This window comes from Artibeus jamaicensis, unplaced genomic scaffold (assembly GCF_021234435.1).
Source record: "Artibeus jamaicensis isolate MK-2021 breed Jamaican fruit bat unplaced genomic scaffold, CSHL_Jam_final scaffold_833, whole genome shotgun sequence".
Classification (NCBI taxonomy): Eukaryota; Metazoa; Chordata; class Mammalia; order Chiroptera; family Phyllostomidae; genus Artibeus; species Artibeus jamaicensis.
In genome coordinates this window covers 23,041,871-23,057,547 of record NW_026522056.1, presented here as the reverse complement: position 1 = coordinate 23,057,547, position 15,677 = coordinate 23,041,871, and the positions used below count along the sequence as shown (strand labels likewise).

Sequence of the window (15,677 nt, the reverse complement as noted above, 5' to 3'; positions counted from 1 at the left end):
ACCCGTGTCTCTGAAGCTTCCATGAGACATAGAATTAGCTTTTTTAACATATATATATATATATAACTTGCATATATACATAAGTTTATATAGAGAGATTTTATATGTCAGTTCCATGAAACAAATAATTGTGATGCATTTAAAAAGTTAAAAAGTCACCTTAAAGAAAATACACTGGAGAATTTTGTTTGCCATTAATACTCAGTTTCATGCATGAAAACAACTGAAAGCGTATATTTAACTGTAAAGACTAATTCTCTTCGGGTCAGTTCACCAACACTTGGCCTGTTCAGGGGACCTCTGACCCTGGCTGGGGGGCAGGCGGCTCACAGAGGTGACACAGGTTGTCTGCGCCCCCACCACCACCACCCCCGGGGGCACTAGAGCCTTGTGCAGGTCGAGTCAAGTCCTTTTTCTGTTCCCTCTGCGCTGTGGCACCGGCTCCTGCTGGGTTATGGACGCTGAGCTGCAGTAACTCCGAAGTCCTTCCCCAGTCAGTCTCTGTCATGGTCAAAATCAGTGTCAGGCTGCTGTGGTTATTCGGGGCGGGGGGTAATCAATAAATCACGTCCTCACCTTCCCCCCTCCCACAGGGGGCTGGGCTCAGAGAAGCCACTTCATCATCAAGGAAAAGGCCATCCCGCCTCCAGCGATCAATCCTGTGATCAGTCCTCTAATCCGAAGCCCTAAAACTGAAACATCTGAACCAGATGTGAAGTCAGGGCTCGGAAGGGGGCGAGCTGCCCGCCCGCACTGCGCCCTGCTGGAGGATGAAGGAACTCCACGGCTTGCCGCTCGTTACGGGGGAGCAGGGCTCTCCTCAGTGGGTGCTCCCTGCGCCCCGCAGGGTGCTGGGGTGGGAATGAGAGTTAGAGATCAAAGTCAGGCGGGAGTTGGTGCTCAAGATTCAGTAGCACAAAGGGGTTTTTTAATGGTATTAGCTGGTGAGGAATTCTCTAAGTGAAAGCCTTTTCTCTTTAACTTCTGCAGGAGGCGCAGGCTCTGGCATATGGGGGGAGGGGGAGGGGGGAGTCAGAGGGACCCTTCCGGCCGTGGAGGAGCTCCACGCTCTCAGGCGTAGAAATACTGGCTACTCCAGGATGGTGGTAGTTCTCCCCGCTGCGTGGATGGGACTGCGGGAAATAGCTAAGGAACAGAGGCTCGGGACCAATGGGAACGCAGCTACTTCACCCCTTCCCTTACAATATTTCAGGTCAGGACAAAGAAAAACCACATTCTTCCTCTGATAATGACCAAGATCACTGGCGTGCGGGACCCTCATTAGTCACAGAGCCTCGAATCCCCCACCTCTCTTGGCGTGATCAGTGACAACCATGCGTCTCGGATGGGCATTTTATTTTGGGTCTCTGAGAACCGAACTGCATGCGTATTTTTTGTTTAATTTGTCCCAACAAGAAGTCCCCCTGACCACCGCCCCCTTCCCTCCCCAGAGGTGGAAAAGTCATTGCCCAAACGGAGGGCGGCCCACTTGCTCGGGGAGAAGACGGCCTGTGTGTCGGCCGCCGTGTCCGACGAGTCCGTGGCTGGAGACAGTGGGGTCTACGAGGCCTTCGTGAAACAGTAAGGGTCCCTTCAGCAGGGGGGCTCTCAGTCGCCCCCCATCTCCTGCTATCGTGCGTGGGGGAGTGGGCTGGCTTGTTCGGCTGCCACTGTCGGCTCCTCTCGGGGTCAGAGCTGTGTGCCTGACAGTTCTGTGTGCCCAGAACGTGCCATGGGCCAGGGAAACCACAAACCGTACTTGGACGCCTCACCTTCTTTGAGACTTAAAACTTGACGGAGTGGTTGGGCACAGCCAGCTCCTGGAGCATGCTTCAGAAGCCCCAGGGAGGCCCAGGGAAGTCGGGCATCAGAAAGTGTTCCCCCAAAGGGTCAGGGACAGACTCCTCTTGACAAGCTGAAGAAAGGCGTCGGGGTGAGCTCTCACTGTGCCAGCCCCCCGGGGGTGGTGTGGGAGCCCTGGTAGTTCAGGTTGGCATTCGCACTGACTAAGAGGCAGGCAGTAACCAGACCCTGGGGGCCCCATCCATCCCTGTTCTCCTCCCACTGTTTCCCCGTTGCCAGGCCGAGTGAGGTCGAAGAAGTTCCTTACGGGGAGGAGGATGCTGCGGTCGTGGAGGCAGCCCAGGTGCAGGTCGGACTCAGGTACGGGACTGGGCACAGGGGCGGGGCACTTCTAGACTCCCACGCAGCGACGGCTGGCCCGTGCTCTTTGCTCATCTCCTCGGCTTCTCTTTTGACAGATATGACGCCAAAAGGTCAAGTTTCATGGTGATTATAGCGCAACTCCGGAATCTCCATGCCTTCCTGATACCTCATACTGCAAAAGTGTAAGTAAAATCGGTGACCATCAAATCGAGGAACTTAAAGTTGTCCACATATGATCGTTCTACCTTGTAATCAACGGTCCACCCCCTGAAGTCACAGCAAGTGCAGAGCGGGGCCAGCCACGCTGCACCCACAGCAGATAAAGATGGAGAGGAAGGAGAATGTGCAAAAAGCACCCGGGGTTTTGATTGTTTTTTCAACCAATTTATTATTAAGAACAGGAACCAAGACTTTTTAATCTCCCTTTTCAACAGAAATTGTGTGTTATGCTGGGGTGGGGCATGAATTCTTGAAATACAGTTAAAACTTTTGTTATTGCTGAGTTGTGGCTACTCACAACTTGGCTTGGAGGAATTATCGGAGAAGAGCCGCCAGATCTAAGGAACAAAGACCTGGATGGAGATTACTCAGTAGGCAATAGATCAATTGCCGTGTATTGGTGATGACCAAAGCTGGCGGGGAGCAGGTTTTGGGAGAGGAGAGGGGTCAGAGGACCTCCTGAAATCAAGCTCTGAGGGTCCATGTTATCAGTGAGACCAGGAAGGAAGGAAGGCACGTGGGGGAGCGGCTGGATCACCCGCGAGAGCCTGCTTCTGGGGCTGATCTGGGACTATCAGTCAGTAGTGTCCAGGGAAGACTGGCCTGGGGAAGGGATCCCTGACCGCCCCCACCAGCAAATACGCTGGAATACGGAGCATGCCATTGGCTGACCTTTAATTTTAGTAGGGCTCCTGGGGTCACATTTATGAACAGTGAGAGTCAACCCACAAGTTCATAAGAAATCCGTAGAACTCTTCAAGAATGCGTCCTTTCTTTAGACACACAGTGGAAAGGTGGGTGTCCTCAAGTGTTCTGCCTCCACCAAACCAACGACAGTCACTCTCACTTACCTCGGGGGGTGACACACAGGTGCCCTCTGGAGGCCTGGTGACAGCCAGCATTGGTCAGGACCAGTAGCAGTCCTCGGTGGTGAGGACAGTGGGTGCTTGTGCCCCGGCCAGTGTGCAGGGGCACTCATGTAGGGTCCGGCCCTCCCCACGACACATGGCAACATGACCTGAAGCTCACACGGGAAAGTCCCGGCCTCCACTACGACGCTGCCGAAGGTGACGACTCGGATGACCCGGCCTTAACAGAGTTCTTCGTTCCTGGACCAGAAGTGTGTTTGCTTCGGCAGACACCTCCTGCTGGTGGGCGGCAGCCCTGAGTTTCTGCAGGTGGCTCCCGACTCCAGCTGGGAGAGGGGCCCCCGCAGCAGGAGGAGGAGAGCACCTGCCTCCTGTCTCCTGTGCCCCTCGCTCTGAACCATGCAAACCTCACTGGTTTGCACAGGAACCATTCTGGGATCGCATAAGTGGTTACTGCTGGGCCAAACCGAAGTTGGGGAAATAGAACATCCCTTCCCTCCGCCCCAGCTCCCTCATGCTGCTTCTCCACGAAGGCAGAGAAAAGAGATTCCTGCCGATCACCAGCCTGCACAGCAGTGGCCCCAGAGCCCCTGGGAGCTTAGTGCTGAATCTCTATAATCAGCGTGTACGTGAATGCAGAGATACAGGGACGTCCTCAGTCTGCCTGTGCGTGTACGGTTCTCACCATTGGAGAGCGGCCTCTCTCAGCGAACTCCACGAGCCCAGCCGTGGGGCAGGCAGGGGATGTCGTGGGTTCTCCCACCAGGATTTAAAGGAAGATACTTTGTGCTGTTCCCAGAACTGTGAGCCCTCGTGTAACGTGTGCTCGGAAAAATTCACTTTAAAGTTAGTATTAGACATTATTTTTCTCTCTCACCCTTCTGAACTTTACAAAACACAAGACTTAAAACTGTCGATGCCCCTGAGGTGCTGGACAGTGACATTTCGTTGAATTTCATCTGCCTTAAACTTTTGTCACAGTGTGCTGCTCGGCCCTTCTTTCTCTCTAGGAGGACCACGTGTTCCCCTCCTGGGACACGCTCGTCTGCATCTCGTTAAACATACAGGAGGACTGTCCTTGTGACAGAGTGACCAGTGTCTACTTAGTGTGTCCCCACCTTCCCTGGCTCAGAAATCACTTCTTTTGGAGTTGGCTGTACACAGGCAGGTGGGACACTCCGTAGACCCTCCACTTTCCTGGCACCGCCTGTGCTGTGGCCCGTGGGGCATGGCGGGCCGGGGCGCGGGCAGGGTAGCGCAGAGCCTCTGTGTCGCTGAGCCCAAGCAGGGGCAGGCCCATCATGGCAGCCAAGCTGGACGCCGATGCGGAACCCCACGCTGCCCCGTGTTCCTCTCTCGGGCGGGTAACTCGCAGTGACCCTGCGAGTCTCACCCCTGTGGGGTGACCGAAGAGCCTCTGAAGCCCCCTTCTCTCTCCCTCACTCTCTGCAGATACTTCAGGGTCGCCCTGCTCCCCTCCTCAGCGGACGTCAGCTGTCTGTTCCGGACAAAAGCCCACCCGGCCACCGAGTCCCTGTCGTTCGGTGATGTGTTCCGAGTGGCCATCTCCCAAACGTCCCTGCAACAGAGGACCCTGCGGGTGGACCTCTGCCGCGTCAGCGCCCACCGGAGGGAAGAGTGCCTGGTAGGGTCTCCCGATGCCCGTCACCTGGGGACCGTCACCACTGCACGGCGTCAGGATGTTTTCGGGGTGCTGTCCACCAGCCCTGAGGCCCCCCGTAGGCCCGCCCAGTGCCTCAGACACACCCGGGGCGTTTTCGGTTGTCCTCTGAAAGAGTGACTTCCGGTTTGCGTTCTTATTCCAGACCTTCCACATCTGCTCATGCATTGTAATTTTCTGTCAAATCTACTGCCCACCTCTACCCTTTGGCCACAGAGCACTCGGACCTCTGTTCTGACTGTCACCACGGAGTAGGGTTCTTATTCTCAATCGAGTCTTGTGCTGCGTGCTTTGTATACATTATCTCAGTCCTTGTCACTGTCTTATGAAAAGGGTATGAGCACCCCGGTTTTCAGATGCAGAACTGCTTAGAGGGTTCATGTGCTCACACAGCACATGTGTGGGCACATGCGTTTGGCTCCAGACTCCAAAGAGACCTCCCACATGTAACTTACCGTCACAGGTTTAAACCAGACACAGAGTGAAGGCGTGTAGTTCTTTCTTCGGCTTGTTCTCCCGGCCATGGGAGCAGAGCTTCTAGGAAGACATACGTGTTTCTGTTTAGGGTAAAATGGTATTTAAATGCTGAAGCGGAAGACTTCGTACGGCTAATAGTGAGCATAACTCCCCTTGGTGTGTCACAACCAGACGGCCATTACACACCAGTAAAACCGTGCTTAAAAAATGTGCGTAAATGTGCTTCAGATGTGCTTAAAAAATAACAGTGTGGCTCTCTACCTGAACTCTTCTCTGCGGTACAGTGAGAAACTAAAAAATACGTGTTTCACGATGCACAAAGTTTAAAAGATGCCTATCAATGAAAAAGATCTCCTATTAATCCTTCTTCTATATATAAAAACTTTTGGTGTCTCCTGACAATAAAGAACATTAGAAAGAAGCACAGGTAACAGATTCATTTGGCTGTCGGGAAGGCTTTAGTGTAATAATTATCTGTCAGCAGCTTCATAAAGTTGGCAAATATGTTAATTTATAGTCTTATACAATAATACAGTTTTAGATTTTGGCTGATATGTGTGATTTGGTAGAATATAAAAGCTGTTAACCTTTTTTTACATTCTACTTAATGCAAAACAATTTTTTTTCTAATTTTTTACTTAAGAACCACAGTGGAGTTTTTTCTTCATTTAAAAAAAATTTTCAGCCCTGGCTGGTGTAGCTCAGTGGATTGAGCGCGGGCCTGCGAACCAGACAATCGCAATTCGATTCCCAGTCAGGGCACATGCCAGGGTTGCAGGCAGGTTCCCTGCAGGCCAGTTCCCAGCAGGGGACGCACGAAAGGCAACCATACATTGATGTTTCTCTCCCTCTCTCTTTCCCTTCCCCTCTAAAGATAAATAAATAAAAATCTTTAAAAAAAAAAGACCAGACAATCGCGGTTCGATTCCCAGTCAGGGCACATAGCCGGGTTGCAGGCCGGTTCCCTGCAGGCCGGTTCCCAGCAGGGGATGCATTAAAGGCAACCATACATTGATGTTTCTCTCCCTCTCTCCTTCCCTTCCCCTCTAAAGATAAATAAATAAAATCTTTAAAAAAAAAAGTATAGCTAGAATCTGTAAAAAAAAATTTCAATGGATAATGGATTTTTGTCAATAATAATCAGATCACTCATAGCACATTATTATAAGATGTTTATAATTTATACTTAGTTTATAGTAATTTGTTTTTTATTTCTTAACTTTTTATTTAAAAGTAATTTCCCTTGCAAAATGTCTTGTGCTTAGTTATTAGGTTTGGGGAAAATAGTCTCTCACAAAACTACCCCAGAGTTAGTTTTAGATTGGGGTCGCTTCATATTTGGTCACTCCTGAAAGTACAAGACATCTTCAGGCTTTACAAAAAATCCACTGATACTTTATATCATGAGTATTGCATTTTTTTTACCCTAAAATAAGTTTGCCCAATAATCCTAACTATATCAGGAGCAAATATGAATTTAAGCATTTTATTTTCTCTCTTTTTTTTCTTTCACTTCACACAGGCTGGAACCCAGATCAGCCTCGCAGATTTGCCGTTCTCCAGTGAGATCTTCACTCTCTGGTATAACTTGCTTCCTTCCAAGCAAATGCCTTCCAAGAAGAATGAGGAAGAAAATGAGAATTCTGCATTTCAGCCAAACCAGCCGTCAGTGGATCCCATAGACCTGGTGAGTCAGAATCAGAGAAGATGGCCATTACTGCTCAGCAAGGCAGCTCGGGGTGCGTTGTGCGGGGAAACCACAGGGCCTTCATTCACAAGTGCCGTCCTTCCCGTTCTCCGTCCGCAGCCCTCGCTTTTTCCCCAGCTTCCCCCAAAAGAAGGAAAATTCCCAGCTCTGTTTCAAGTAGGGTTTGTAAAAGCATCACTGGTTTCTGCTCACACGTCCTTCCATAAAAATAAGCTGACATGGAGGCTTCGTCATTCTGAGTGACTGTGAAAATCCTTTTAAGGTTATATTTTCATACCTTGTGCTCACTGTCTGCACTTGGAGCTGTTATATTTTGCAAATGTTAATAATTATTAAGCCCAAACAGTGTCTTAGTCTCTATTGTAACACCGATCTCCACAAACATTTTCTTTTAAGAAGTGCACTGTAACCAACAGTCACACTTCACCACGAGGCTGCCCACTGCCAGTCAGGCATCTGTGGGATGTCGTCACTGAGTTCAAGTTTATTTCCCACTGTCTGTGAGGAAAGGCTTTACGAAGCCTAAGTCAGGCAGTTATGGCAACAGTGCTCCACAGGTCGTCTGTGTGTAAGAACCTGTAGTGGACGCTGCGGTCAGTGGGAAAGGGAAGCCAGCGTGTTGGCAGAGCTCACCGACGCAGCCCGGTCTGGGGCAGACGTGGAGTAAGGCTTTAAGAAGGCTTTCATGACACTCCCACTGTGGATGAGTTTTTTAAAGCATTATGCAATGTAATTCGCATGCCATACTGTTCACCCATTTGAAGTGTGCAGTTCACCCACGGGAAGCTCACAGTTCAGTGGTGTGGCATTAATTCACAGCGCTGTGCATCCGTCACCACCATCCAGTGTCAGAAAATCGTCCTCATCACCAAGGGAAGCCCACACCCACCCACCCACCGGCAGCGACCCAGGTTCTCCCTCACCCCGTCCGCCCATGGCAACCACTAGTCTTCCTTCTGTCTCTACGTTTGCTTATCACGGACATTTCATGTAAAGGGGGTGACGCAATGTTCGTTCTTTGTGACTGTCTTCTTCCACTGAGCACAACGTTTGCAAGAAACCTCCATACAGTGACCTGTATCAGCCCCTCCGTCCTTGTTATTCCCAAATGCCTGTTGCAAGGATACACCATCTTGTATGTGTCTGCTCATCCGCTGCTGGGCATTTGGGCTGTTTGTACTTCTTCACTATTATTATAATGCTGCTCTGAACATTTGTATACAGAGTTTATAAGGACATGTGTTTTCATTTCTCTTGGGGACATACCCAGGAGTGGACTTGTTGGATCACGTAGTTCTGTGTTTGACAGTTGCAGGGTCTGCCCAGCTGTTTCCCGAAGAGGCTGCTCCATTTTACATTCTCCCCGGCAATGGATGAGGGGTCCGTTTTCCCCACCCCACGCCCATGTTATCAGTCTGTTCTTCTGATTCTAGCCAAGCCGGTGGGCAGGAAGAGGTTTTGCTGTGGTTTTCATGGACATTTCCCTGGTGCTGAGCATATTTTCACCAGCTTATTCATAATTAGTATATTTTTGTCAGAACTGTCTATTCAGATCCCTCATTTATTTTTAATGGGTTGTCTTCTTATTATGGCATTAAGAGAGTTCCTCATATATTCTTGATATGAGTCTCTTACCCAGTAAATGATTTGCAAATCTGTTCTCTCATTCTATGGGTTATCTTCTCCCTTTCTTGATGGTTTTGTTTGAAGTAGTGTTTTAAATTGTAATAAAAGTCAAATCGTCTATTTTTCTTTTATTTTTTCTTTCTGTTTATGTCATATCTAAGAAGGCTTTGACAAACCTGATATCACAAAGGTTTGCTCCTTTGTTATCTTCTGAGAGTTTTAAAGTTTAGTTTTATATTTAGGTCTCCGATCCATTGGTCTTTTACGTGTAATGTGGGTCCGAGTTCATTCTTTTGTATGTGGGCGGTGTCTGCTGAAAAAAAACAAACTCTTCTTTCCCCTGTTGAATTATCTTGACACCCTTGCTGAAAATCAATGGACCGTAAGTGTGAGCACTTACACTTCTGGAGTCTGAATTCTGCCCCGTTAATCTACCTGTGTATACGTACACCAGTAGCACACTGCTTTGATTACTGTAGCTTAGTAGTTATTTTGAAATCAGAAAGTATGGGTCATCAAGCTTTTTTTTTCAAGGTGGTTTGGGCCATTCAGGTTCCTTTGTGTTTCCACATGAATTTTAGTACCACTTTGTCACTTTCTGCAAAAAAGAGAGAGAGAGAGAGAGACAGCGAGGATTTTGAGAGAGGTTTCACCGAGCCAGTGGGTCACTGTGGGACTTTTGTCATCTTAACAGGGCTAAGCCTTCTGGCCCATGAACACAGTAAACTGTGTCTTTTCATTTTACTTGGATAACTGTTGCAAATAGAACTATATTCTAATTTCATTTTCAGATTATTTATGGCACCCATAATTTTTGTCTAGTTATCTAGTATCCTGCAACCTTGCCGAACTCACTTATTCGTTCTAAGTTTTTTAGTGGATTCCAGGGTTTTCTAGGTATAAGAGTTTATCTTCCTAAAACAGAGTTAGTTTACATCTTCCTTCCCAATTGCTTTTTATTTCTTACTCTCGCCTAGGTGCCTGGGCCAGAGCTCCCAGTGCAATACTGAGAGAAGGGGTGAGAACAGACACCCTGGTCCTGTGCCTGTTCACCTCAGGGGCGCTCTCCATGGTTTCTGCCCTGGGATTCTGTAAATGTCCTTTATCAGATCGAGGGAGGCCGCTTCCTTCCCTAGTTTGTTGATCGTTTCCATCATTACAGGTTATTGGATTTGACAAGAGCTGTTCCGAATTTATTGGAATGATCATGTGTTTTTTTTTTCTGTATTCTATTTCATACAGTTTCTGGATTTTCACATGCTCAGCCCATCTTACATTCCTGGGATACATCCCCACTCACTGGGTCATGGTGTACGATCCTTGTCATATGTTACTAGATTCAGTTTTCTATTTTTCTCTTGAGGACTTTCTGTCTATATCCATAGTTTTCTTGTGACATCTGTGTCTGGTTTTGATGGCAGGGTACTTCTTGCCTCAGGGAATCAATGAGTCAGGACATGCTGCCTCCTCTTCCAGCTTTTGGTGGAGGTTGGGGAGGGTCCGTGCGAATTCTTCAGAGTCTGGTGGAGCTCCCCATGGAGGCCGTCTGAGCCTGGACTTCTCTCTGTGGGGAGCTTTGGTTTACTAGTTCAGTGTCTGTCCCTGCTGTGAGTCTGTTCGGAATTGTTCTGAGCGTGTCCGTGTGGGTAGCTGGTCTGTCCAGGAACTTGCCCATCGCATCTAGGTTATCTAGGTTGTCAGTAGACAGCTGGTCATAGTGTTCCCCTGTAATCCATTCTCTGTCTGTGAAGTGGACGGGGATGTCGCCGCTCTCATTCCCGGTATTAGTAATTTAAGCTTTTGCTCTATTTTTGGGGTCAATTTCACTAACGGTTTATCATATTTTTGATCTTTTCAGAGAATCAACTTTTGTTTTCATTGACTTTTCTCTATTTCTCTGTTGTCTAGTTCATGAATTTCCACTATAGTCTTAATTTTCCTTTCCTTTTGATTGCTTTTTTTTCCTCTCTTTTTTCTGTTTTCTTATTGTAGGAGGTTAAGTTACTGATTCAAAATCTTTCCTCTTTTCTATTATAGGTGCCAGCAGCTATAAATCTGCCTTTGAGTGCTGTGTTAGCGGTCTCTCAAACTTAGTATATAATGTTTTAATTATCATTCACGTCCAAGTGTTTTATAACTTTCCTGGTGGCTTCCTTGACTCATTGGTTATTGATGAAGGTGTTAATTTCCACGTATTTGTTCATTTCTAATTTGTTTTTGTTATTGAATTCTACTTTGATCATAGTATGGTCAGAGGGCATATTTTAAATTACTTCAGTTCTTTTGAATGGACCGAGGCTTGCTTTGCAGACTCGCATTTGGTCTAACCTGGAGGGTGCTCTGTGCGCCCGAGGAGAACGTGAATTCTGCTGTTGTACGGCAGCGTGTCCTACAAGTGCCTCGCAGGGTTCCGGCTGAATGGCACTCCGTCGTCTGCAGGTATCCCAACACTGTCCAGCGTCTGTCAAAGGACACAGGTTATTCACGTCTTGGCTACTGTGAATAATGCTGCAGGGAACATGGGGGTACAGGTATCTTTATACATAAGTGCTTTCCAATGGGGGGGGATGCTCAGAAGATAGATTGTCCATTGTTGATCCTTAACAGGTAGGTAAGGCATCTTTTTTCTTTCACCACTTATAAAAGTTTTTCTTTTTCTTTGATTTTTCATCCTTTTGACTCTGATGTGTTAATGTGATTTATATGTGTGTTTGTTTTAGTGCAATTCTGCATCATTTCACCGGTTTTCTTAAACACATAATTGTAAAACTTTACATTTCTTCTCTAACTGCAGCGTGTGGGTCACATGCGGGTCTGCCTCTTTTGTCTGTTATCTCTCTTGGCTTTCAGCCACAGGGTCCTGTTTTTGATGGAATGCTGGATGTTCTGTGTGAAGAATTAGAGAGGCTCTGGCTGGTAGCTTCCTCCAGAGAGGATGCAGTATTCTTCTGGAAGGCAGATTGCAATATGGGCAGATCACCTGGATCACTTGGGGGACCCGAATTCCAATTTTTCTCTCCCTAGAAATGGTGAGGCAACCGAAATACCTGCTTAGTGCTGTAGCCTCCAACCAGCTAGTTTTTGCTTGTTTCCCAGCATCCTGCTTTGCACATTTGCAGCTTAGGAATGGCAAATGCCCGGATAGGAGCACTGCACCGAAAACTGGGCTCCCTCTGGAGTTCATTCGCTCTAGTCCCTCGCATGCTGACTGCATGGTCACCTTTAAAATTGACACACGTCCCGAAGGGAACAGAGAGGCAGTGACTGTCAGCCCACCCTCTTGCATTTCCCTTCTGCCTGGAGTCTTGGCCATCCAGCCCTGGTTGCCTTTGTGGCTCTTCATTGCTTCAGGACAGCTGGAGTTTTTTGTTTGTTTTTTGCTTTTGGTTTCATTTTAGTTCTTTCATGTTGTCAGCAGGAGAACTGGGTCCGGTACCAGCGTTTTCACAACCAGAAGTGCTCTGATGAGCGTTGACATTATTTTTGGAAGTGTGCACTGTTAATTTCCATGTGTTTTACACACTTCAGGACGCAGTGTCGGCCTTACTTGCGAGAACATCAGCCGAGCTGCTGGCTGTGGAACAAGAATTAGCCCAAGAAGAAGAACCAGGGCCGGGAGAAGAGCAAAGCGGGCCAGATGGAGATTGGTAAGACCTCATGTCCATGTGTGATTGGGAACTCAAAGAAGATGTGTTTAGCTTCTCCTAGGAATCTTTTGGGGAAAACTGTGTGGGCTCAGCTCATGTTCCGGCATCGTGGGAGGGGGGGCAGAGGCAGGGCGCTGCCCCTGGGGGACCACCGTCCTCGATCATTACAGAGTCGAAGCGGGAGATGGCGAGATGGTCGGCACAGTTAGCACATCAGTGGGACTCTTATTCTTCAGTAAATTTTAACACCATTTCTTGACCTTTTTAAACTTTAAACAGTCTATTCTGAAAGGCATGGTAGCTTATTGCAGATTTATAGATAAGTTTAAAAACTGACTCCCTTTTTCTTAAACTACCAGAAGTGCCATTAGGGCTTTGGGAAGTCAGAGCAGATGTCTCTCTGTCTGTTGCCACTTTCAGCTTCTTTTCTATTCTTTCTTTCTTTTTTTTTTCTGTTCTTCTCTCATTATATATACCCCATCCTTAAAAAAAGGGGAAAAAGGCTACTATAGCTTTTGTCTAGATTCACATATGCATAAAGAACAATATCTTTCCTGGTTTGTACTGTTTCCTCTAAAAACAAATTTTAGTGACTACATCTGTTTTTTAAGTATACATGTAAAATTATTTGAATTCATTTTTATATATAGTTGCTTACATTATCATGTTGGATTGAACAACCGCTAATACATGTATGTATGAATGTATATGTGTATACATACACAGCATGCATTTGTGTGTATGTGAGCATATAAAATGTTTTACAATTTAGAAGGACAAGAGATGTCATTAAAAAAAAATCATGGCCCTGGCTGATGTGGCTCAATGGGTTGAGTACCAGCCTGCAAACAAAAGGTCACCAGTTCAATTCCCAGTCAGGGCACATGCCTGGGTTGCCAGGCAGGTCCCAAGTTAGAGGCATGCAAGAGGCAGCCAATTGATGTTTCTCTCCCTCTCCTTCTCCCACCCTTCCCCCCCTCCCTAAAACTAAATAAAATCTTTAAAAAAATAAAGCCCAAATCACGGACATTTGGAAGGCACAGCTTACCACAGTGATATAAAAAGATACAGATATACTTTGCCCTTATGGAAAGCCCTTTGTCGTGAATAAAAATGAGAGCACTGCAGAAAAAAATGAACATGAAAGCAGTTATAAACTTCATCAAGGTGTCTTCAGACAGTAAGCCTTCGTTGTGTATATAAACTGCATTTGGTTTCACACACATTTCAAAAAATACACCTGGTATGTAACATAAAGGCATTCATGACGCGCAGTGTCCATGGCTGGCTCCTCTTCTTCATTTCATGACGGCATTTCATTATGGGTCCACCACAATCACAGGGAAAGCTCGCCTTCCAGTTGTCAGCAGAAGAAATGTCTGCATTCCAAGAACATGGAACTCAGCAAAGCATGAGCTTTTCTGAACCACACCAGTACGCTTGCTTTCCTGTCGGTAGAGTTTAAACAGAATACAAACTGTACTGATGTCCCACTTTTAATGTCCCCAAACCCCTGCCACGGCTTGTCGGGGACAAGATGCTGTGGTGTGGAGAGTCTTGTGCCGTTTCAGTGGAAGAACCCCCTCTCCGCAGGATTCGGCCCCTCCTTGACCAGGAGCCCAGTGATAATGGTATTTTTAAGCCTCGAGTCTTTATTCTGTCTTAGCAGGGAGTCCCTCTGTTCTACCGTATGATTAATTTTACAGGAAATGAGCAACTAATAAATGAACAAGTTATGTCATAGTGAGTGATGATATTTTTAAATGGCTGGGCTAAACTTTATATTCTTTTCAGTATATTTCTATTTTAATCTCTGGAAATTAGGTCAGATGTCAGGAATTGAACTTAACTACAGTGATTCCATTGTAGATCGCTAGAGAGAATTTTATTTTTCATGAGCATTTTGGTAAAGGTCCCAGCCAGAGAAATAGCCTGACTCACTGTGTGCATCTTGTGTGCCTGGCCCTGGTCACGGGTGATGGTGCCCAGGTCACACTGCTCACGGCCACACCACCGTGACTCAAAGTGTGTTTCGATTCATTTCACCACAGGCTGGCAATGCTGAGAGAGGCCGCCGATGAAGTTGGGGCTGAAGAAGGGGCTGAAGGCGCGTGGCCAGAGGGCAGCAGCCGTACAGCGGACGCCAGCTCCTGCCCGAGTGTGCCCGAGACTGGTGAAGATGCAGGCAGGAGAGGAAACAGCTGTGCTAACGACCCCGGGGGTCAGCCCCTGCCTGGAGGGCCGGCCCTGGTGAGTAGCTGCAGCCACGCTCTGCTAAGGCAGCGCTCCCCTCGATCAAGTCCATCTCAGCAGGTGTGATTCCAGGCTAAGACTTTGTGCGGAAGCTGATCAGGATAGGCGTTTGTGAGAGCAGACTGCAAGAGACATAGCAAGTGCTCTGAAATGTTTAAATGGGCCCGAAATGCTCATTCTCCGCCTAACTTTCACATAAGAAGATAAATAGCGCTATTTAGATCTTGGTAAATGTTCTCTATTTATTCAAAGCCTTTTCAGGATTTCCTGGATAACACCAGGATGACTACTTAATTGTATCAGGTTTCATGCATGTCGTAAGTTTATTTCAGTTTCAGACATGCAGCGCCGCATTTAAAGTCCATCCCCGTTAGAGTGCGTTCTGATGGAAATCTCTTCCGGAAGGTGGCGGAAGCCTCAGTGTGGGCACAGGTGCCAGCCGCACTGCTAAGCACATGGACACTGGCATGGGGATTCTTTTCAAGTTAGGGTGACGGCAAATTTAGGATGTTGTGGCCAGTTTAGACAATCTCAATTCTTTATTCCTGAGAAAAATAATACCACATGCACCCTGACCGAAGACTTCACATAGACGTATACATATAATTCCATGTTCTGTGTCAACCTACAACTGTGCCTTACATTTTCATTTTCTTATATTTAATTACTTTAATCATTTATTCTGAAAAAGAAAAACTAGTCAGTTTAATAATTGTTAATGATGAGGCGTGCCCAGATAAGATTGTTTGCAGGGCGGCATTTACCCTCTGTAAATGCAAACCTTCATTCTTTGGGCCTAATCTGCCTCCGGTGACGCCCCCATTTAGGGTGACCCTGTTGGACAGATGTTCCCCCGCCATTCGCTTCCTACTATTCCCCCTCCCCCGGACCCCCTCCCCCAGGCAACCTCCCAGGGTTCCCATCAGGCGTACAGAAGCCCTCTCTCCGAAGTGGCTGGATGAGCCTCCGTTGGAAGGTTAGGTCTTTTGTACTACGAAGAAAGGGTCATAAATGTGTCCTCGTGCATCAGC

At 47.3% G+C, this 15,677-nt stretch overlaps 1 protein-coding gene across 1 annotated transcript in view; it reads left to right on the top strand.

Moving 5' to 3' along the window:
* Positions 1-15,677, top strand: part of WWC2 (WW and C2 domain containing 2) — a 135,112-nt gene that overhangs the window by 107,127 nt on the left and 12,308 nt on the right. The window contains exons 12-18 of the mRNA XM_037128810.2: positions 1,452-1,581; positions 2,083-2,163; positions 2,262-2,348; positions 4,707-4,899; positions 6,935-7,099; positions 12,275-12,393; positions 14,445-14,643. Coding sequence (XP_036984705.2) covers positions 1,452-1,581; positions 2,083-2,163; positions 2,262-2,348; positions 4,707-4,899; positions 6,935-7,099; positions 12,275-12,393; positions 14,445-14,643 — 974 coding nt within the window. The remainder of the gene's footprint in view (positions 1-1,451; positions 1,582-2,082; positions 2,164-2,261; positions 2,349-4,706; positions 4,900-6,934; positions 7,100-12,274; positions 12,394-14,444; positions 14,644-15,677) is intronic.